This window comes from Balaenoptera musculus, chromosome 4 (genome assembly GCF_009873245.2).
Source record: "Balaenoptera musculus isolate JJ_BM4_2016_0621 chromosome 4, mBalMus1.pri.v3, whole genome shotgun sequence".
Classification (NCBI taxonomy): Eukaryota; Metazoa; Chordata; class Mammalia; order Artiodactyla; family Balaenopteridae; genus Balaenoptera; species Balaenoptera musculus.
In genome coordinates, this window is record NC_045788.1 from 85,152,494 (window position 1) to 85,177,265 (window position 24,772).

Here is a 24,772-nt window from a genome sequence, read left to right on the forward strand (position 1 = left end):
CAAACATTCACTTTGTTTAAACATACTTTGGGGTGATTGATATGTTCATACATGTAAAATAGATTCTAGGTAATCAAGAACTAAAGCATCAGACAATCAGGAACAAAACTTTGCAAATTAGCCTTGAATAGGATGTTTATAAATGAGTATTTTATTAATCAGTCTGGTATTCTGCTATAACAGAATACCGTATACTAGGTGCCTTAAACAACAAACATTTATTTCTCACTGTTCTGAAGGCTGGGAGTCTGAGATCAGCCTCGTGGTCAGCATGCTCAGATGCCAGCATGGTCAGATTCATAGTGAGGGCCTTCTACCTTTCTTTTCAGATCACTGCCTTCTTGCTGATTCCTCACATGGAGAGAGAGAGAGCGCTCTGGTCTCTTCATCTTATAAAAGTACTAGCCCCATAATGGGTGCTCCACCCTAAGGACCTCATCTAAATCTAATTACCTCCCAAAGTCCCCACCTCCACATAGGGTTTCAACATATGGATTTTGGAGGAACACAAATATTTAGTCCATAGTAAGTGGCAAGCAGTTATTCGCTAAAAATATTTTATTTCAGGAAGTGTATTTTACTGAAGATCACAGGATATGTTGTTAGTATCTAAAATATTTGGGATCCATTATCTAACCTTTCAATATTAGCATCCAACTTGTATCATTTCTTGAATAACAAGACAAAGGTAGACTGATTTTTTTCAATTTTTGAGAGAGATTAATGAATCAAAAAGAATGACAAGATTAATAGTTGCTATATTCTTAAAGTTATGAGAATTAAAATATTCAATATTTTTCATCATGGGGAGAGTATGTTTACTAATTATCAAATTGGAAAATTGAAATGATACACTTCAGTTCATCTCCAAAATGTAATATTACTCAAGTGATAAAACCTTAATAAATGTATTTTTGAGTTCACTACTTGAAAATTTGAAAAAAATGCTCTCCTCCCCACAATGAAGGGGCTTTGATTTAGCTAGTTCTTATTGGTAGTTTTTCCAATGTTAGTAACTTTGTCATATAGAGTAATTACAGAGTATAGACATGTGGGTGACTATTACATTAACTATGATTTCTCAATTGAATCTGTTAATTTAATAAGGAGTAAATGTCTAGTTCTTAACAATAACAATGGAGTTCTTCGTAGTACTTCACAAATACCCAGCCAACCCTTGTCAATTAATTTAATTTGCTTAGTGGAATTTAGATGACCTTCATAAAATATTCTCTTGATTTATCTAGTCACGTTGTAAATAAAAAGATTAATCAAGGTGTAATACAAAAGAAAATGAGTTTCCTTTTATAGAATTTCACTTGATTAGAAAAGGAAATGAAGTCTATAAAATGTGGTAGAGAAGTATTAAAGCTCCTTATTCCTATAGGGCATATATTCTGCTGCTTTGATTCATCTTGGGGATGAAGTCTATAAATAAATGTATATGTAAGAAAACCACAGCATTTTCTCTTTAGATGATTCTAAAGTTTTCTAGTTACCTAGCAAAAATGGCATGACATGCATATATATGTATATATGCATATATGTGTATATACATAATATGTCATGTTTCTGTATACATATATGTATACATACATATATGCATACTGTACATAAATATCAGTCTTCAAAATTTAAATAAATTTACCAGTTGTTGATATACAGCTTTTCATGAAGGAATTTTGTAAGACAGATTAAAGACAGGAAGAATAGAAACTGCAAAACAGTGCCTCTCTAACATCTTTCATCTCTAAAACATAGACTACATTCAGTCATCAAGGATACAGACCTTCACGAAGGATAGAGAAGTATAATGAAATTGAATTTTCAGGTATTTTAGAATTAACAATGTGATGAGACTGACTTACTGTGATACTCACACATGATGGATGAAAAATATCTGGTTGAGTTATTACAATTACAGTGATGATTTTGTCATTTTATCTCAAAACATAACCCAACATCTTCCACTTGAATAAGATTACTTACGAATGTGTGCATAGAACATACAGTTGGGTAAGGGTCTGCATTAGCTCATGGAGTATTAGGTGGCTCAATTCAACCTTTTCATGAGGATAAATAAAAGGTTTGACAGAATAACCAAGGCATCTTGTTGGTGGTGTGAGATGTAGCACAAATACTGGGAAAACTTCAAGTACCGAAAGCTGATTCTGCTAAGAGGGCAGGCATATTCTGATCAAAAGGAAAAAAAGAAAGAAAGAATAAAAAAAAGGAGCCTCAAAAATTGGCTATCTTTTTGATGTCCTCCTTAGTCTATGGAGACTCATGTTCAAGATGAACAAAGGAAGAACAAAGCAAAGGAAGAAATTATGACAAACCTTCACTAACTTAAGCTTTTTTTTTTTTCTTTTAAGATTTAAACAAGGAACCAGCTAAAGGATCCATTCTAATTCACTATTTTTTTCTAACTCTCCCTCCATCCATCTTCCTCTCCTCCTTGGCAACCACTAACTAAAGCTTATATCCCCCAAAACTATGTACTAAGATAAAGATGAACCATAAGTTAAATAGCTCTAAAATGCACACTTATGGTCCTGTGTTGGATCACCCAAGTGATTTGGAAATCTTCAAATATTAAAATTGGAATAATGTAGTTCTAGACTAATAGAAACCCCAGAAGACCTCAGGAGAAAGAAACTCTTTCCTCCTCTACAGAGGAAAAATATTCTAACATCAAGTAAAGAAAGGTTGATTGGAAATTCCAATAAATTGTTTCTCTAACATTATTTCCAATGTCTGGATGCTTGAAGGGAATAAGCTGATGAAGTCATGTAGAGACATGTGACCTTGATTTATATTTTGGGTATCTATGAGTCAAGATATTCCTTGGATAAGGAATGTTGTTGCTGCCATTGGCTGTATCAGGCAGACAGACAATTGTTAATGGCTCAAGATTCTATAAAAATATTGATGAACTAGTTGTTGGCCAGGGCATCCAGTGCTAAGATGACTACCAGAAGTATCTCCAAATATGTTGACCCTTGGGTCCTGACCTTTATCATGGGTGTCTTGGTTAAGGGATGTAAAACAGCAACTTTCCAGTGGGTTTATCATGCATGATGGTAGTTGATACCATGTGTACAGTGTATGACTGTATATTAATCTTGTATTTTGCAACTTTATTCTAATACAGACTTTAGGGTTTTTCTATATATAGTATCATGTCATCTGTAAAAAAGTGAGTTTTACTTCTACCCTTCCAATTTGTCTTATTTTTCTTATTTGATTGCTGTGGCTAGGCCTTCCAATACTATGTTAAAAATATTAATAGAATTGGTGAGAGTGGGCATCCTTGTCCTTTTCCCCGATTTTAGAGGAAAAGCTTTCAGTTTTTCACTGTTGAGTATGATGATAGCTCTACATTTGTCATAAACGGCCTTTTTTATGTTGAAGTATGTTCCCTCAATGCCAACATTGATAAGTTTTTTTTTTTTTATCATGAATGGATGTTGAATTTTGTGAAATGCTTTTTCTGCATCTATTGAGATGACAATGTGATTTTTATCATTCATTTTGTTAATGTGCTGTATCATATTGATTTTTGTGGATATTGAACCATCCTTGCGTCTCTGGAATAAATCCCACTTGATCATGATGTATGATCCTTTTTATATATGATCTTTTCTACATATTGCTGAATTTTGTTTTCTAATATTTTGTTAAGGATTTTTGCTATTGACCTGTAATTTTCTTTTTTTTGTACTGTATTTGGTTTTGATATCAGGGTAATGGTGGCCTCATAGAATGAATTTGGAAGTGTTCCCTTTTCAATTTTTTGGAACAGTTTGAGAAGGATAGGTAATTAGATCTCTTTATATATTTGGTAGAATTCTCCTGTGAAGTGGGAAGTCCCAGATGCATATATGTTAATGAATGTTATATTCTCTTCTTGTATTGATCCCTTTATCACTGCATAATGCCCTTCTTTGTCTTTTGTATAAAATTTGTTTTAAAGTCTACTTTGTCCTATATGAGTATTGCTACCCCAGCTTTCTTGTCATTTCCATTTGCATGAAATATATTTTTCCCTCATTTTCAGTCTCTGTGTGTCTTTAGCTTTGAAGTGAGTCTTTTGTAAGCATCATATGGATGGGTCTTTTTTTTAAAAACCCAATGAGCCACCCATAATTCTTTGTTGAAATATTTGGTCCATTGACATTTAAAGTAATTATTTATAGGCATGTACTTATTGCTATTTTGTTACTTGTTTTCTGGCTGTTTGTGTAGTTCTTCTGTGTTCTTTTAGTTTCTTCATTTGTGGTTCATCCTGTTTGGGAACCTCTGTGCTTCCTGTACCTGGATATCTATTTCCTTCTGCAGGTTTGGGAAGTTTTCAGCCATAATTTCATCAAATAGATTTTCAACTCCTTTCTCTCTTTCTCTTCTCCTTCTGGGATCTCTATAATGGGAATGTTAGTATGCTTGATGGTGTCCCAGAGGTCCCTTAAACTATCCTCATTTTTAAAATTTGTTTTTCTTTTTGCTATTTTGATTGGGTGATTTCCATTATTCTACCTTCAAGATCACTTATGCTTTCTTCTGTATCACTTAGTTTGCTCTAATTCCTTCTAGTGTGTTTTCCTTTTTTTACTGTATTCTTCAGCTCTGATTATTTTTTATATTTTTCTAGTTTTTGTTAAAATTCTCACGTGTTCATCTATTCTTTTTTCAAATTCAGTTAGCATACTTATTACTAATGCTTTGAGCTCTTTATCTGGTAAATTGTTTCTGTTTCATTAATTGTCTTGTTTTTTTCAGGGTTTTTTTCCCTTGTTCTTTTGTTTGTAACAAATTCCTCTGTCCTCTCATTTTGTTTAACTTTCTCTGTCTTTACTCCTACTTTTTCCAAAATTTCACACTGGTTTTTTGTGTCATATAAATGACAGATCTTCTGTATTTTCTAGCTTAAAAAAAATCTCTCCAGGCTGTATTTTACAGATTTCTTCTCATATTTTCTACTGACTAGTAATCTCTTCAGTTATCTGGTGTTAAAGCCATCCTTTGTGATCTTATTTTCAACTTCTGTATTTTTTAGTTCTTGAAGTTTTATTTGGTTGTTTTTCATATTTGTTTTGTTAGTTTTATATTTTTTGTTCCCTGTGGATACTTCTATATTCCTTTAAATATAGTAAGCATAATTGTTTTTTGGGCTGAGTCTGATAATTTCAACATCTGAAGTCTTTATGGATTTTTTTTTGGTATTTGTTTTGTTGACTCTCACTCCTGATGTCTTATTTCTAATGTGTCTGGTTATTTTATCTTCACGGATATGGATTGATCATATCTTCACTGAATGAATAAATGAATACCCTTTTCCGTATTCAAAAAAATTCTATTCTGAGGAGAAAAGTGTGAAAGGATACACATCAACTTCTTAGCATTCATTGTATCTGTTTGGGGTCAGGGAGAGAAGTATAATAGTTAACTTTTATTTCATTTGTGGCAATATTTATGTATTACTTTTATGACTTGACTCATAAAATAGAAACACAGCTCTTCTGAGGCTCTTATAACTTGGCTATATCACCTTCTATCTTTTTATATTGCTGTTATCTTCTGACCACCTGGTCAAGCCTGCCCCTTTATTAAAATTTTGAGAATATGGTTATCTTTCTCTTTATCCAAAGTGTAAACAATTATCCTGAATTATATTAACACCATGTGCCTAGTCGATCAAATCACATCAGCCTCTGAGCTTCTTGACCTCTTCATTTCCCATGACCTTTACAGTTTATCCACACACTTTCACAGCCACCCACTGGGCACTACTACCACCAGTTTGTTAGTTTACTAGGGCTTCCATAACAAAATACCACAGTCTGGGTGGCTTAAAGAACAGGAATTTATTTTCTCACAGTTCTTTAGGCTAGAAGTTTAAGATAAAGGTGCTGACAGGTTTGATTTCTTCTGAGACCTCTCTCCTTGGCTTGCAGATGGCCACCTTCTCACTGTGTCCTCACATGATTGTCCCTCTGTGTCCTAATCTCCCCTTCTTACAAGGACACCAGTCCTATTGGATTAGGACCCACCCTAACAACTGTATTGTAACATAATTACCTGCTTAGAGGCCCCATCTCCAAATACAGTCACATTCTGATATACTGGGGGTTAGGACTTCTGCATAAGAATTTGGGGGGCCATGATTCAGACTACAACGTCTTGTAAGAACTCAACTTTAAAAGTCAACTATTCAGATATCTCACATTCTAACCTCAACCTCTCTTCTATCCAGCCTGTTAACTTAGCTACTTCTGCTCTACTTGTTCTCTGAAGTCACAGGCACCCCTTGTTCATTCACCATTTGCTTTCCCTCACTCATTAGTCCACTCTTGTCTTAAGTTCCCCCTATATCCGGCTTAAATGTCATGATTCTTTTCAGTAGGGTTCAATAGCACTCTTCCAATGCCTTGAGCTCCCTTCTCTTTTTTTCATACACTTCTGGCAAAAATCCGTCCCTGAATGCCCCCAACTGATTTATATTTGCCTACAGTGATTACCAAGGGCAGCTGGAGATAGTCATACATCAGGGAAGATTAGCTTCTCCATAATTTAGTGACTCTAATGGCCTCAACACAACTCATGGTATGGCTTAGCAATCCTATGACATTGTTCTTATCAACTCTCTTTCACCCACAATGAACACTTAAAAACGCCTCCTCTCCTCAAAGCTTCAAGCCTCCCACTAGCTCGCTCACTCTCATTCTCAGCATCACTTATTTCATAGAGTAGGAGCCCTCTGCCAGGAACTCCTTTACCTTCCCACTACCAAATGTAAAATTCTGTTACCTCTTCATGTATCTGCTGCTCTTCCCTTTTTTTTTTTTTTTTTTTTCAATAAAGGTGCTGTGTGCCTTCCTACTTGAGGCCAATTCTCCCTTGTGACCTTTGGATTCTACTCCCACTTTTTTCAACATTTCACACATTTATTTTCTCTTTTCTGTCATATAAATTTAACCTTGCCTGTTAAATGGATTATTTCCATCAGTATTTAAATATATTCAAGACTCTCTCATGTATAAAAAATAAATTCCTTGACTTCATGTTCTCTTCCAGTCACTGCTCCATCTTTCTCCTCCCAGTTTTCTTAAGGCGATTGTTTATTCCCACGAACTGCATTTCCTTACACCTACTTCTTCCTTTACACATTCTTACGAGTTTCTTGTGTCTCATAATTCCACCAGATCAGCTCTTCTAAAGATACCGGTGGTATCCATTTAACAGTTTTAGTTCTTATATTCTTGCCCTCTTAGCCTCAATTGACCTTGTTGACCCTCACTTCCTCTTTGAAATACCATCTTTCTTTGATTTGGGGGACATTATGCTCTCCTTGTTCCTTCTCTTACATCTTGTCACTCCTTCTCAGTCTCCCTCACTCAGCCATTGAGTGTTGTTTCCCCAAGGCTCTGTCCCAATCTCTCTTCTCACTCTGTTCTCTTCACCTAGGTGATACCACCAAGGCCACAACTTTTTTAAAAGCCCAAATATGCCACAGGATATTTGCACATGGTATGTCCTTTACATAGCATGCTCCCTCAAACCCTCCCCTAAGTCATTATAAAAATATCTTCTACTCATCCTTCACCTTGAAACTTAGGTACCACCTTCTCAGGAAGCCTTGTACAACCTCCTTACTCTTGCGGTACCTCTGCAACACTTATTGCGGTTATAATTTGCATTTATTTATATGAGTTGTTAAATGACAGGCTCTCCCATTGGAGGTAAGCTTCATAATGGCAGAGGCAATCCCTATTTTTCTTATTATAATTTTGCCTCTAGCCCTCTACAAAATTCTGAACACATAATAGGTGTATAATAAGTATAGAATAAAATAACTGAATGAATAAACATTTCGAATAAACATTTTGAATAACGTTCCTGTAGACTATCAAGATGGGGATTTCCCACACATGGTTAAATACATGATTTTGGACTGGACTAGAGAGATTAATCTGGAGTCTAATTGCTTGTGAGTGGTAATGAAGCCTTGATCGGCTATAAGATTTCCCAGGGCATGTTTATGGAGAGAAAGAAGAAGAGGGAAGTGAACAAAAATCTTGGGGACATCCACATTAAATGAACTCAGGCAGAGAGAGGATGATCCATCAAGGGAGGCTGAGGTTGTATATGCCATTCACGTACTGCAGATTTTCCTTGGCAGTCCTAATTTTAATATTCTGCCCTTTGGGCTAACATTTCACAACCAAATTTTTGGCTCAGAAAATATGGCATCTATAAGGGAAATGAATCTAAATCTAATTTTAACACTTAGCTTATTAATTAATAATGATATAATTGTACTAATAATTGTGTATAGTGATTAATAAGATTGACTAAGTTCCTCACTGTGGTTATTACTGGTAATAAGCATCTTTAAAAAATGGCTAATATACATAGCAATTATAGTTTGCCTGGTTTAAAATCTTTTTGAACTGTGCTTCTAAAAATTTGCCTAAATGTAAATGATATGTTTTAATTTTTTTTTAGCCTGAAAGTACTTTACTGATTATTTGTGAGAATGGCTATATTCTTGAAGCTCCATTTCCAACTATAAAGGAGGAGGAGGAGGACCATGATGTAGTTTCCTATGAAATCAAAGACATGTGTATAAAATGTTTCCATTTCTCAAGTGTCAAATCTAAGATTCTGGTATGAAATACCCTTGAAGCATTGTCTTCTAATTTTTTTTCTTTCTTAGAATATAAAATATCCTGTGTTAAGTGCTGGGAAAATACGAAGAAGAATAAGACATAGACTTTTACTTTAAGGAGCTTATTTGGTAGAAAGCAGCTTATTGTATTAGAAGGTGGTAATGAGTAGATATTAAAATCACAGTGCAAAGAAAAGAATTTTAGGGGCACGCAGAGGAAAGAATATATGATTCTGATAGAGGGGTGAGAGGAGGTCAAGGATGACTTCATGGAGGTGATATTTAGTATTTAAAGAATGGGAAGGATTTTGACAGGTTGAAAATGAGGAGGAAGGGAATAAAAGCTGGGAGAACATCCTGAGGGAAGGCAGAGTTGCAAGAGTTTGGGTGTTTTCGAGAAATGAAGAATGGACCATGAGGCAGAGGGATGCAATTTGTGGAGGGGTGTGACAGGAGTCTGTGACCACCACATGGAACCCCTTAAATATTAGCCAAGATGTTTTAATTTAATTTTTGGGCCATTGGAATCCATTTTGAATTTTTGAGGAGGAGATTGATGTGATGAGATCATATAAATTTGGAAGTTAATTCTAAGAGGTAAATGGAATAAAGAGGTAAAAGATGGGAGGTAGGGATGCCAGTGCTAGGGGGCTTTTGCAATAGCCAGTTGATAGAGGCTGAGGGCCTAAATCGCTGTACCGCTAAAGATAGAAACAGCTTCCCTCGTGGACTATTTCAATCCACCAAATTCATGGATTGACAGTGATAGGCTCTGAGAGAAACTATATTTAACTTCTCTATTAGGAAAAAAAAGGCAAAATAATTTCTGTAAAACCAGGGTAAATGGGAGTTATGCAGAAAGTCATTCCAATGATTTGAAAATTTTAACAATAAAAATATATTCCCAACTTGATAATAATCTTTAAATGACATTATTTGTTACATTAGAGCTGTGAATTTTTCTAGGACTCTATCTTCCTCCTACTTTCTTTAATAATAGTGTGAATGAATGAATGAATTACAGGTTTTTTAATCTCAATATCTCTTTTGCACAAGAGATTAATAGAAATTGCAAAGAGAAAGAAACAAAAGGAGTTGAAGGAGAAGGAAAAGGAAGAAAGGAGGAAAAGCCTAGAAGCAGAGATGGGAGAAGATGGAGAAAAGGAACTCCAGGGGGAAGAGGAGGAGGAGGAGGCATTACCCGAAATCTTTATTCCTTTAACCCCCTGTCACATCCTCTGTGGATTTTACTCTGGGCCAGGGAAGTTCTGGGTTTCTTTGGTAAGTAATAATGTAATAATTTTTTATCTCAACCCTAATCTAATTATAGGTATTATTTTCCATCACTTTCTTACTTCCTTACTCTATGGTAAGACTCCAGCTGTTAACTACTACCGAAGGTGTGAATTTTGATGAATGAATGTGAGTTTGTTTCTATATCATCTTAACATGTTTTATATGTCTACTTATTGTATCTGTTATCTGCGACAGTCACACGTTTCAGAAGGTCAAAGGGGAGGAGAATCAAAGGTAGAAGGGCAAAGGGCTAAGGGGTATCCAGCTGTGTTTGTCGTTTTAAAGTTTTGAATATGATGGCAGCACAGTCCACTGGACTTTTGCTTACCTTTCATTATCTACAACTATGCTGTGTGGCTGCATGGAAGTCTGGGAAAATGACTGTTTTTAGATGGTCACATTGCCACCCTGAGTGGAATTGGGACTTGGCTAATAAGGAAGAAGAGAAAAATGCGAGGCAAGTACCTGCGAATGTTACAATAATGTGACAATTACATCCCCTAGTTATATATTTTCTACTCTTATAAAATATTTTATTGATCTATTGCAAAGCAAGATTTCCTTCATTATGAATTTATCACAAATTTCAATTCCATTCACCAAAAAAGTAATAATTGACATAAAAGTATATGTGAAAGACTATCTCCGATTCGTAAGTGGTATCAGATCTTTTGCCAGGCCAGGAGACTGCCTAGCTGAGTACTGTTGCTATAAGGAGTGATGAGAGTTAACTCCACTCCTCTTCAACATTTCTTAGAAATATATCTTTTTTTTTTTTTTTTTTTAATATTTATTTATTTATTTATTTATGGCTGTGTTGGGTCTTCGTTTCTGTGCGAGGGCTTTCTCTAGTTGCGGCGAGCAGGGGCCACTCTTCATCGCGGTGCGCGGGCCTCTCACCGTCGCGGCCTCTCTTGTTGCGGAGCACAGGCTCCAGACGCGCAGGCTCAGTAATTGTGGCTCACGGGCCCAGCTGCTCCGCGGCATGTGGGATCTTCCCGGACCAGGGCTCGAACCCGTGTCCCCTGCATTGGCAGGCAGATTCTCAACCACTGCGCCACCAGGGAAGCCCAGAAATATATCTTTGATAGCAACTTGTAAGGAGACAAGCAGCAAGAAGGATAGAAAGTAGTGATGGAGGCACCTTAGGATTCCATGTAGTAGTGCCTTGAGCTTTTATCTTCTGTGCTTTATGAAACAATTATCGATGGCTACTGTTGTGTGGGGTTCACGGGGTAAAGGAATAATTAAGACATGATCCTGCCTTCTGAAAGTTCCCTCATATCATGAGGGAGAGAGGCGCAGAAACAATTGTACAGTAATATAATAGCGTTCTAGTGTCCTTGAAACATATGTAAGAATTATTAATTATTTAACAAGCATATTTAATGCTTACCTTTAGGGGTGCCAGATAAGTATTACATGGGACATACTTACACTAAAAACATATTTGTTGTTTATCTGAAATTCAAATTAACTGTGCATCCTGCATTTAAAAACTTCTTTCCTGGTTTTACTGAGATATAATTGACATGCAGCATTGTGTAATTTAAGGTATATAGCATAATGATTTGACTTGCATGTGTCATGAAATGATTACCACAATAAGTTTAGTTAACATTCATTCTGTATTTTTATTTGCTAAATCTGGAAACCTGCTTATTCTATACCAGACACCATTCTAAGTGACCACCCTATAAAATAAGCGCTCTTCATAATTTGCATTTTACATAAGAAGAAACCAAGGAGTGGAGAGGTTAGGTAACTTATCTGAGGTTGTATAATTAATGAGAGGTGGAACCAGTATCTGGACTCAGGCAGTCTGGGTCTAGAGTCCACGCTCTTAACCATTAAACTACACCAGCATCCAAGGTCAAGGCATAGTTCAGAAGAAGTGACACTAACCCTGCTTGACTCAACTATTTGCCAACTCTGTACCTGCATCCAAGCAGATGCTGCAGAAAACCAGTCTCATTCTGAAGGCACGACCACAGTTCTCAAATCAGCACTCACAGTGCAGGCTGGTTCTACTGCCCAGCCATGTTCACTTTCCCACTTTCCAAATTATCGCTTTAATTCTTCTCCCATCAATCATTTTGTACCTTCCCTCAATTTCTAATGATAACCTTATCTCACATTTCTTTTCTGTTTTCTTTTTCTTTATTTTTTTTTTTGGCCCCACTGAGCGGCTTACAGGATCTTAGTTCCCCAACCAGGGATTGAACCCGGGCCCCGGCAGTGAAAGCACAGAGTTCTAACCACTGGACCGCCAAGGAATTCCCATCTCACATTTCACTGAGAAAATAAAATAAAAACAATCAGATGGAATTTCCTTATCTTGTCTTAATGAGATCTAATGTCCTATGGAGATCCATACACGTTTGTCTGCTATTGTTAACAATTGGTGAATGGTCCCCTGCAACTTTCCAAGGACACTATTCCAAATGGCCTCTTGATCCCATCCCCTCTCACTTTCTCAAAGGTTTTACTCCTGAAATAAACTAGCTGGTCTCCTGTATCTTCAACCTCTCTCTGTTTACTCAGTTCTTATCGTCAGCACATAAACATGCTCCTAGTACTTGAATTTTTTTCTTTCACATCTCTTTTCTTCTCATCCACTGCTCCTTTATAGGAAAACTTGAAAGAGTTGTCTGTAGTCACTGGCTTCATTTCTTCACCTCCTATTTGGTTTTTAACACATTCCAGTCAGGTTTCTAGCTCCACCACTTCAAGTCATCAAAGATTTTCCTACTGCCAAGCTCAGTGGTCACTTCTCTGTCCATTTGACCTCTCCAAAACATTTGATAAAGTTAACCCTCCATTCTTCTTAAAGCATTTTCTTTTTTGGCTTCCATGACACCACCATCTGCTGGCCACTCCTTTTCAGCCTCTTTTGCTGCCTTCTTATATGTTGAACTAGCTTTGAACTTGGAAGTACTCTAGGATGTGGTCTTGGGTGCCCTCTTTCTTGCTAGATGATTTTATCTGGTCCCAAGATTTTAAATATCAAATATATGCCAATAAATTTCATTTTTATCTCTAGTCTTAACCTCTCCTCTCATATTCGGACTTGTATGTCCAACTTGACATCACTACTTGGCACCTCAAAATGGACATGCCCAAAATATAACTTTTTTAAAAAAAATTTTTTATTTATTTTTATTTTGGCTGCTCTGGGTTTTAGTCACGGCACATGGAATCTTTAGTTGCGGCATGTGGGATCTTTAGTTGCGGCACGTGGGATCTTTAGTTGTGGCATGTGGACTTCTTAGCTGTGGTGTGCGGACTTCTTAGTTGCGGCATGCATGCAGGATCTAGTTCCTCAACCAGGGATCGAACCTGGGCCCCCTGTATTGGGAGCACATAGTCTTTTTTTTTTTTTTTAATAATTTTATTTATTTATTTATTTATTTGGCTGTGTTGGGTCTTTGTTGCTGTGCACGGGCTTCCTCTAGTTGCGGTGAGCAGGGGCTACTCTTCGTTGCGGTGCGCGGGTTTCTCATTGTGGTAGTTTCTCTTGTTGCGGAGCACGGGCTCTAGGTGCACGGGTTTCAGTAGTTGTGGCTTGCAGGCCCTAGAGTGCAGCCTCAGTAGTTGTGGTGCACAGGCTCAGCTGCTCTACAGCATGTGGGATCTTCCCGGACCAGGGCTCGAACCTGTGTCCCCTGCATTGGCAGGCAGATTCTCAACCACTGCGCCACCAGGGAAGCCCGGGAGCACAGAGTCTTACCCACTGTACCACCAGGGAAATCCCCAAAATATAACTTTTAAATCACACTTGCCCTGTGCAAACCTGCTCCATCTCCATCTCAGAAAATGGGACAACCATCCATCCAGTTACTAAGCCAAAACTCTGAGAGTTGTTAATGATTCTTTTCTTTCCTTTACCTTTGATATTCTTATTTCAAAGTACATCTTTTGTAAGCAGTACATGGTTAGGCTTTTCTTTTTAATCCTGTAGTAAAATCTTTATTTTAATAGAACACTGTGTCCTTTTATATTTAACGTAATGGCTAATATAGTTTAGATTAAATCTACCATCTTATTATTTCTGTTTATCACACCAATTCTACGTTTGGTTTTTCACCTTCTATCAGATGATTAGGTAGTTTTTCCCCCAATTTTCCTCCTCTATTAGGTTATTAGTTATACATTTTTTTTAACTATTTTGTTTTTAGTGGTGATGCTAAAGGTCATAGTATATGTCCTTAATTTAATATAATTTGATACAAATTTATTCTTTTACTAGCTCTAGAGAAAAAAGATCTTAGGGCACTTTAGTGTTGTGTATCCTCCCCCTCACCTCATTGTCACATTTTATATATATATATATACATACACACACACACACACACACACACACACACACACACATATATGTATATATAAGTTTTGGGGTTTTTTTTTTTGCCTTATAGTGCCTATTTTGCCTATACAACTTTTTGTTCTTCTGTATATTTTCTTTTTAAAACTTTGATATCTTCTTATCATCTTTTGTCGTCCATTCTGCCATCTATATCTTTTTGTTTTTAATTTATTTTTGGCTGCATTGGGTTTTTGTAGCTGTGCGGGGGCTACTCTTCTTTGCGGTGCACGGGCTTCTCGTTGTGGTGGCTTCTCTGTTGCAGGCATATCCTCTCGGTGCACAGGCTTCAGTAGTTGTGGCATGCAGGCTCAGTAGTTGTGGTTTGCGGGCTCTAGAGCACAGGCTCAGTAGTTGTGGTACACGGGCTTAGTTGCTTCACGGCATGTGGGATCTTCCTGGACCAGGGATCGAACCTGTGTCCCCTGCATTGGCAGGCAGATTCTTAACCACTGCGCTACCAGGGAAGCCCCATGTACCTCTTTTTATTGTTATTTTTTGTAACCTATGCATCTTTTTTTCTCTTGTTGCTTTGAAGATTCTGTGTTAAAAGGTGTAACTTCTTTATTTTTTTATTGAAATACAGTTGATTTACAGTGTTGTGCCAGTCTCTGCTGTACAGCAACGTGACTCAGTTATACATATGCAGACTTCTTTTTTTCATATTCTTTTCCATTATGGTTTATCACAGGATATTGAATATAGTTCCCTGTGCTATACAGTAGGACCTTGTTGTTTATCCATCCTATATATAATAGTTTACATCTGCTAATCTCACACTCCCAGTCCTTCCCTCTCCCACCCTCCTCCCACTTGGCAACTACAAGTCTGATCTCTATGTCTGTGAGTCTGTTTCTCTTTTGTAGCTAGGTTCATTTGTGCCATATTTTAGATTCCACATATAAGTGATATCATATGGTATTTGTCTGTCTCTTTTTGACTTACTTCAGTTAGTATGATAATCTCTAGTTTCATCCATGTTGCTGTAAATGGCATTATTTCATTCTTTTTTTATGGCTGAGTAGTATTCCACTGTATATATGTACCACATCTTCCTTATCCATTCATCTGTCAATGGACATTTAGGTTGTTTCCATGTTTGGGCTATTGTGAATAGTGCTGCTATGAACATAGGGGTGCATGTATCTTTTGAATTATAGTATTGTCTGTGTATATGCCCAGGAGTGGGATTGCTGGATCATATGGTAATTCTAATTTTAGTTTTCTGAGCAACCTCCATACTGTTTTCCATAGTGGCTGCCCCAACTTACATTTCCACCAACAGTGTAGGAGGGTTCCCTTTTCTCCACACTCTCTCTAGCAATTGTTATTCGTAGACTTTTTAATGATGGCCATTCTGACAAGTGTGAGGTGGTACCTCATTGTAGTTTTGATTTGCATTTCTCTAGTAATTAGTGATGTTGAGCATCTTTTCATGTGCCTGCTAGCCATCTGTATGTCTTCTTTGGAGAAATGTCTATTTAGGTCTTCTGTCCATTTTTTGATTGGGTTGTTTGTTTTTTTGTTGTTGAGTTGTATGAGCTGTTTGTATATTTTGGAGATTAAGCCCTTGTCTGTCACATCATTTGCAAATATTTTCTCCCATTCCATAGGTTGTCTTTTTTTTTTTTTTTATGGTTTCCTTTGCTGTGCAAAAGCTTGTAAGTTTGATTAGGTCCCATTTGTTTATTTTTGTTTTTATTTCTGTCGCCTTGGGAGACTGACCTAAGAAAACATTGGTATGATTTATGTCAGAGAATGTTTTGCTTATGCTCTCTTCTAGGAGTTTTATGGTGTAATGTTAAAAGGTGTAAATTCTTCATATATCTTGCTTGTGGGTCATTGCATTTCTTGTACTTCAACACATTTGTATTCAGTTTTAGAAAATTCTCAGACATTTATCGACCACAATATTGCTTCTGGTCCATATTTTTAGTCTCTTCTTGTGGGATTCTAATTTTGTGTATATTAATCATTATCATTATGTCCCATGTAGATCTTACACTCCTTTTTAAAAAATTTTACATCTGTATTTTCTCTCTCCTGCCTTACTCTATTTTTTCTGATTCTGTTCCAGCTTCATAACTCTAGTTTTAGCTGTGTCTAGTTGCTTTTAAACCAATCTATTGAATTCTAATTTTTGTCATTTTATTTTTCAGTTCTAGAATTTTTATTTTTTCCATTATCTACTTTTTTATAGATCCTAATTGACTTCTTTCTGTATTGCCTTCAAAGTCCTTAAATACATTAATCAGAGTTATTTTGAAGTCCATTTTGAAAACACCTCTATCACTATTTCTTGTACTTTTGTTTCTTTGGTCTGTTTTTTTTTTTTGATTTTCAATCAAGACTTTTCTTTGTTAGTATACCTAGTTTTTTTTTTTAATTGAATGCTGGCTCTTGTCTGTGAAAAACTGTGGCATCAGCTTGAGTCTCTGTATATTGCTATTGTCTCCTGGAATTTATTTTTGGTTCTGGAAAGCAACTAGAAATCCTAGATCAGTTTCATCCAGTCAGTGATTGAGATGACTTGAAATTAGGTTTTACTTCCTACGAGGGCCAGTCTATTTCTGGTTTATACATACGTGTGGGATATAGTGCTCCACGGTTGCAATGGAAAGCCCAGTGGAAGGTGTGTTTACAATGGCTCCTTCTTCTTGGAGGACCCTGGGAATTCTTTGCCTTTCCCTAAGCCCATGACACTACAGATTGCTCTGCTCAACTTCTTAACCTCTCAGCTGCCACTTTCAGAACTGGCAGTTGCCTTAGGGAGAAAAAAAATCTCCTAGACTGGAAATCTCTGAAAACCATGATCTACAAAACTCTATTGTTAAATACTGCTTATGCCGAATAATCCTTAAAATAAAATGGAATTCAGTATGTAGATAGAAATGATATCTCTCCTGTATTGTCTTTTTTTAATATTTATTTATTTATTTAATTAAAAAAATTTTTTTTATATTTATTTTTGGCTGTGTTGGGTCTTCGTTTCTGTGCGAGGGCTTTCTCTAGTTGCGGCAAGTGGGGGCCACTCTTCATCACGGTGCGCGGGCCTCTCACTATCGCGGCCTCTCTTGTTGCGGAGCACAGGCTGCAGATGCGCAGGCTCAGTAGTTGTGGCGCACGGGCCTAGTTGCTCCGCGGCATGTGGGACCTTCCCAGACCAGGGCTCGAACCTGTGTCCCCTGCATTGGCAGATTCTCAACCACTGCGCCACCAGGGAAGCCCTGATATTTATTTTTATTTATTTATTTTGGCTGTGTCGGATCTTCATTGCAGCACGTGGGATCTTTCATTGCAGTGCATGGGCTCTTCCTTGCGGCACACGAGCTCAATAGTTGCAGCGCGCGGGCTCCAGAGTGCATGGGCTCTGTAGTTGTGGGCGCGTGGGCTCTCTAGTTGAGGTGCATGGGCTCAGTAGTTGCGGCACACAGGCTTAGTTGCCCCGTGGCATGTGGATCCTAGTTCCCCAACAAGGGATCAAACCCACGTCCCCTGCATTGGGAGGCAGATTCTTAACCACTGGACCATCAGGGAAGTCCCTCTTGTATTGTCTTTTAAGTGGGAAGAAATCATTGTAAGGTGTTTTATTTTTATAATTATGTAGTTGCATATAAATGAATAATAGGTTTTATAAAGCATCTCCATCTGTAACCATAGAAATCATACAAAAGTATATGTTTTAAGACACCTATTTTATGTGTTAAAATTTGAAATAATCAAAAACTCCTCATGTGGTTATAGGTTTCTTATATTCAGGTACTACCTTCTATGTTATTTATCTCTTTTCCAGGGTGGCTATGATTCTGGTTTTCTATATCACTGTGAGTTTCCCCCATATGACAAAAGCAGTGATATCACAGAAAAGAAAGATGAACCTTTTGATTTCCGTCTTCTTGAGGATACAGAGGATAATCCCATCACAACTATCACTTTCAGGTGACCAGAATTTCAGAAAGCTTTAAAAAAAACTATATCCCATTACTGTCTGTTTTTGTCCGTCATTAATATTGTCAATTTTAAAGATCTGTCCAAATGGAGGAGTACTCAAACAATGTTTAGTTAAATAGATCAAGTGAGTAAAGTAGAATCTAAGCTACTCCTGAAACTACTTCAATCCCTTCTATCAAATATTCTGTCAGAATTTATCACACAGTTGAATTGTATGGATTTTCTTTCTGTTACTTAGGAGGATGCTACTGCACAGTCAGATAACGAAAGTTCTGGGTTACAATGATTCTGGAAAGATCACTAATTGAATCATTAGTCCTTTAATAATTAAGAATTAAGCATATATGCTGGTCATTCTTTTGAAGACCGAATATAATAGCTCCAAATTTCAAATTGTCTTTTTCTCTTTCTACTCTTTTGTATTAGTTTGCTAGAGCTGCCATAGTTTGTTAGGGCTTCAGCATATGAATTTTGTGGGGACACAATTTACTCCATAACATCTTTGCTTTTAAAACTTTAGTCATTTGTCAATTAATTTAAAATTAAACATTTTCAGATTAATTTGAAGAACGATTTACTTTCCTTTTGTTTCATAGCATTAACCAAGAAATGATGTTTTGTGGAATGCAAAATGGAGCAATTCGTGTCTATATCCTAAATAAGAATGATCCTTCATTGACCACTATGGAGGACTACTGGCACTTCAGTATGCATGACAATAATTATGGATGCATTAAAGCCATCTCCACTAGCTTTGATGACCGTTTCTTGGTGACTACTGGAGCAGACAGTAATATCTTTGTTTTCAACATTTTTTCTGAATTTGAGTTAAAGAAAGTCATGAAAGCCAAAGTGCCATCTCCCAGGGTATGTAATTGACTAATAATAATAACTTTATTTTAATATTGTGATGTTAAAATGCTCATATTCTTTAAAAATGAAACTATTTAGACACAAATACCTTGCAGTCTAATCTTCCTACCAGTATTATAATTTTGCCTTTCTGGTGCCTCTGTTATCAAATATTAAAGATGTTGAATTCACCTTATTACTAAAGGTGTAGAAGTCCCTCTATTAAAAAGGCTGTCAATTTTTCTGTCTCCACCACTTTCACAAAGTTTTTGTTTTCAAGATGCACAACTTTTTTCAGATATATTTTGGTTTCTATTTATTCATTTGCTTATTGAAGAGGCATATGTGGGATGTATACCATAATTTGTACCTTTGAAAGGGGTTGTAAAAATATTATTATCTTTAGTATTAGAATATGAGAGTGTCATCAAAGATTCAGATAAATTATTGTATTCTTAAACAGAATACATTATTGGCTTTGTAATGAAGATTGAGGGTTTGAATCCTCAAATTATATCCCTTTGTCCTATCACAAGACCTAAATTTTCTATTATCAAAATGGTTCCTTTGGGGAGAAGAGCTAACACCTATCCTTCTCAAACTCTTCCAAAAAATTGCAGAGGGAGGAACACTCCCAAACTCGTTCAAAAAGGCCACCATCATCCTGATACCAAAACCAGACAAGGTATCACAAAAAAGAAAATTACAGACCAGTATCACTGATGAACATAGATGCAAAAATCCTCAACAAAATACTAGCAAACAGAATCCAGCAACACATTAAAGTATCAAGATCAAGTGGGATTTATCCCAGGAATGCAAGGATTCTTCAATATATGCAAATCAATCAATGTTAATACATCATGTTAACAAATTAAAGAATAAAAACCATATGATCATCTCAATAGATGCAGAAAAAGCTTTTGACAAAATTCAGCACCTATTTATGATAAAAACTCTCCAGAAAGTGGGCACAGAGGGAACCTACCTCAACATAAAAAGGCCATATACGATAAACCCACAGCAAACATCATTCTATATGGTGAAAAACTGAAAGCATTTCCTCTAAGATCAGGAATAAGACAAGGATGTCCACTCTCACCACTCTTATTCAACATAGTTTTGGAAATCCTAGCCAAGGCCATCAGAGAAGAAAAAGAAATAAAAGTAATACAAATTGGAAAAGAAGTAAAACTGTCACTGTTTGTAGATGACATGATACTATACATAGAAAATCCTAAAGACAGCACCAGAAGACTACTAGAGCTAATCAGTGAATTTGGTAAAGGTGCAGGATACAAAATTCACAGAAATCTCTCACATTCCTATACACTAACAGTGAAAGATCAGAAAGAGAAATTAAGGAAGCAATCCCATTTACTATCGCAACAGAAAGAATAAAATACCTAGGAATAAACCTACCTAAGGAGGCAAAAGACTTGTACTCAGAGAACTATAAAACACTAATGAAAGAAATCAAAGATGATACAAACAGATGGAGAAATATACCATATTCTTGGCTTGGAAGAATCAACATTGTGAAAATGACTATACTACCCAAAGCACTCTACAGATTCAGTGCAATCTCTATCAAATTACCAATGGCATTCTTCATAGAATTAGAACAAAAAATTTTACAATTTGTGTGGAAACACAAGACCCCAAATAGCCAAAGCAATCTTGAGAAAGTAAAATGGAGCTGGAGGAATCAGGCTCCCTGACTTCAGACTATACTACAAAGCTACAGTAATCAAGAGAGTATGGTACTGGCACAAAAACAGAAATATAGATCAATGGTACAGGATAGAAAGCCCAGAGATAAACCCACACACCTATGGTCACCTAATCTATGACAAAGGAGGCAAGAATATACAATGGAGAAAAGACAGCCTCTTCAATTAGTGGTGCTGGGAAAACTAGATAGCTCCATGTAAAAGAATGAAATTAGAACACTCCCTAACACCATACACAAAAATAAACTCAAAATGGATTAAAGACCTAAATTTAAGACTGGACATTTTAAAGCTCTTAGAGGAAAACAGAGAAAACACTCTCTGACATAAACCATAGCAAGATCTTTTTGAACCCACCTCTTAAAGTAATGAAAATAAAAACAAAAATGAACAACTGGGACCTAATTAAACTTAAAAGCTTTTGCACAGCAAAGGAAACCATAAACAAGACTAAAAGACAGCTCTCAGAATGGGAGAAAATATTTGCAAATGAAGCAACAGACAAAGGATTAATCTCCAAAATATACAAACAGCTCATGGAGCTCAATATCAAAAAAAAAAAAAAAACCAATCAAAAAAAAGGCAGAAGACCTAAATAGACATTTCTCCAAAGAAGATATAGAGATGGCCAACAAACACATGAAAAGCTGCTCAACATCACTAATTATTAGAGAAATGCAAATCAAAACTACAATGAGGTATCACCTCACACCAGTCAGAATGGCCATTGTCAAACAATCTACAAACAAGAAATGCTGGAGAGGGTGTGGAGAAAAGGGAACCCTCGTGCACTGTTGGTGGGAATGTAAATTGATACAGTCACTATGGAGAACAGTATGGCTGGTCCTTAAAAAAGTAAAAATAGAACTACCATATGACCCAGCAATACCACTACTGGACATATACCCTGAGAAAAACATAATTCAAAAGAACACATGTACCCCAATTTCATTGCAACACTATTGACAATAGCCAGGACATGGAAACAACCTAAATGTCCAACAACAGATAAATGGATAAAGAAGATGTAGTATATATACAATGGAATATTACTCAGCCATAAAAAGGAATGAAACTGGGTCATTTGTAGAGATGTGGATGGACCTAGAGTCTGTCATACAGAGTGAAGGAAGTCAGAGAAAAGCAAATATCGTATATTAATGCATGTATGTGGAATCTAGAAAAATGGTACAGATGAACCTATTTCCAGGGCAGGAATAGAGACAAGGATGTAGAGAACAGACATGTGCACACAGAGGGGGAAGGGGAGGGTGGGATGAAATGGGAGGTTAGGATTGACATATATACGCTACCATGTGTAAAATAAATAGCTAGTGGGAACCTGCTGTATAGTACAGGGAGGTCAGCTCCATGCTCTGTAATGACCTAGATGGGTGGGATGGGGGGGAGGGTGGGAGGGAGGTCCAAGAGGGAGGGAATATATGTATACATGTAGCTGATTTACTTTGTTGTACAGCAGAAACTAACACAACATTGTAAAACAATTATACTCCAATAAAAAAAAGAAAAAATAATGGTTCCTTTGGATAAAATGACTAATAATTGTTAGAATTGCTTCTAAAGAATAAGGCATTGTATTAGACCAAAGTTAAAATTCCTGTGAACACATTGGCTTCCTGTTTAACAGGTAGCCTGCTTCAAAAGAATATGCAAAGAATGTAGGGAAGATTTGAGCAGGTAAATTTTCATTTCTATTAATAGCAGCAAAATTTGGAGAATGAACTGTTGTCTAATGAGGTCAAGCTAAGGAAGAGGAATTTTCCAGAAGGGAAAGTGTATGAACAAGAAGAAAATCTTTATCTTTCTACTTAGTGCCAACTCTCTATGGAAACCCATATGGGATAGAAAAAATTCATTCCAGATTTGTATAATGGTCTCCTTTTATTTATGACTGCAATCAATATTTCTTAAGTCACTGAAGCAGCCTCTGTTTTTTAGAAGGCAAAATCAGAAAGAATTGAATAAACAAAATAAAAAACTAAGCTCTGCATAGGTCTGAGGTTCTTACCGTATTTTAGAATCACAGGGGAGCTCTTAAAAGTATAGATGCCTGAGCAGTTAAATCAGAATCTCAGAAAGTGAGGCCCAGGCAACAGTACAGATCTTCTTCAACTTAAGATATGATGGGATTGTGCCCTGATAAACCCATCAGAAGTTGAAAATACCATAAGTTGAAAATGTATTTAATACACCTAACCTACCAAGCACCACAGCTTAGCCTAGCCTACCTTAAACATGCTCAGAATACTTGCATTAGCCTACAGTTGGGCAAAATCATCTACCACAAAGCCTATTTTATAATGAAGTGTTGACTATCTCATAATTTGCTGAATACTGTACTGAAAGTGAGAAACAGAATGGTTGTGTGGGTACCAGTTGTTGACCCTCATGATCATGTGGCTGCCTGGGAGCTGTGGCTGCAGCAGCTGCCCAGCATCAAGAGAGAGGATCTACCACATGTCCCTAGCCAGGAAAAGGTCAAAATTCCAAACCTGAAGTATGCTTTCTACCGAATGCAAGTTGACCGTTGTAAGTAAGGGACCATCTGTATTTTATAAAACTCCCCCCTCCCCCCAGCCCCCGTGGTCCTAGAGTGCAGTCAGGATTGAGAACAATTGGCAGGTGTTTTGGAACTCTTTGGAAGCATCTTTGTTTAACTCAAATTTATTGTAAACAGCTGAGGTCAAGAGATAGTTGGCTGATATCAGTATCAAATCCTCGAAATCGTAACTGATATTGGAGAAGCAAGGGGCTTAACTCTGAGCAATAAAAGAATAGAGTTCAGTCAAGTTGTGTCCAAAGTGATTAATAGTAACTAAAATGTATTAGCCATCACTTGTCTCTTACATTGGTCATGTTTTATGACTTCACTTTGTGAAAGTCATAAACCTTGTCTTACATAAATGTAGATTTATATTTTATGTGTATAAAGACTAGTACTGTAATAAAACAACTTGATCAAAAGAGAATCTTTATTTCTTTACAACAAATGATAGCAAAACAGAGACCTATGTGCTATGAAGAGAATAGAAAATAAGTTCAGTTTTACTTAAGAACTGGTTAGCTAGCAAACTAGGACTTTTTGTTTCATTCACTGGGTTATAAATCCTCTTCTTTAACAGCCTAAGACATTTTTCAGCACAGCACCTGAATAAACAAAGTACTTCTAAGTGATTTACTTCATAGTACTTCTTAATTTAAACTGATTTCCCTTCTAAAGGGAGAGTCATATTTCTGATTTCATATCTTTCTAAGGAGAGGGATTATGTTATTCTGTGTATTTCTCACTGAATATCTTTGATAAGATCAAGTGAAACACTTAAAATTAAAAAAATATACATAAACTTTTTCCTTGTATACACATGAGGTATTGTGGTGGGAATCAAAGCATGTATGAAAGGAATATGCTTTAAAAAAAAAAGTACTTTAAAATAAATGACCTAGAGGATTTTTTTTCGGTGTATTTTTTGTTAGTAACACATGAATATTACTAATTCGTATTTTGGAGGGGAATATGATGATATTAACATTTTGCATACATGTGATTTTCTTTTTCTACATACCTCTTTAAATGAAGTAGAAATAAATAAGGTTTTTTCCCTAGTTTATTTTTTGTGACAATACTTTCCAGGCTTACAGTTGTTAGAAATTAGCAGAGAAAACCCCTCAATTTACTACTTATTAGATATTTTAAGGTAAATATGCAATTTAAAGGAGCTAAGCTTTTACTCCTTTTCCTACAGTTTGGAATAGAAACAGAGCCAATTCCAGAAGATATTGAAGATCCTAAAGCCTACAGGTATGGGAATTTTTGATCAATACCTAATAGGACTGGGCTTTTGCAAAACACACCAACATTTTACCAAAGCTGACCAAGTTAAATGAATT

The 24,772-nt window shown here is 36.4% G+C and overlaps 1 protein-coding gene across 1 annotated transcript in view; it reads left to right on the forward strand.

Annotated features, from left to right (window-relative positions):
* CFAP44 (cilia and flagella associated protein 44) overlaps positions 1 to 24,772 on the forward strand; it is a 127,382-nt gene that overhangs the window by 52,159 nt on the left and 50,451 nt on the right. The window contains exons 16-20 of the mRNA XM_036849471.1: positions 8,506 to 8,667; positions 9,725 to 9,949; positions 18,121 to 18,266; positions 18,875 to 19,145; positions 24,628 to 24,683. Of these exons, the coding sequence (XP_036705366.1) occupies positions 8,506 to 8,667; positions 9,725 to 9,949; positions 18,121 to 18,266; positions 18,875 to 19,145; positions 24,628 to 24,683 (860 nt within the window). The remainder of the gene's footprint in view (positions 1 to 8,505; positions 8,668 to 9,724; positions 9,950 to 18,120; positions 18,267 to 18,874; positions 19,146 to 24,627; positions 24,684 to 24,772) is intronic.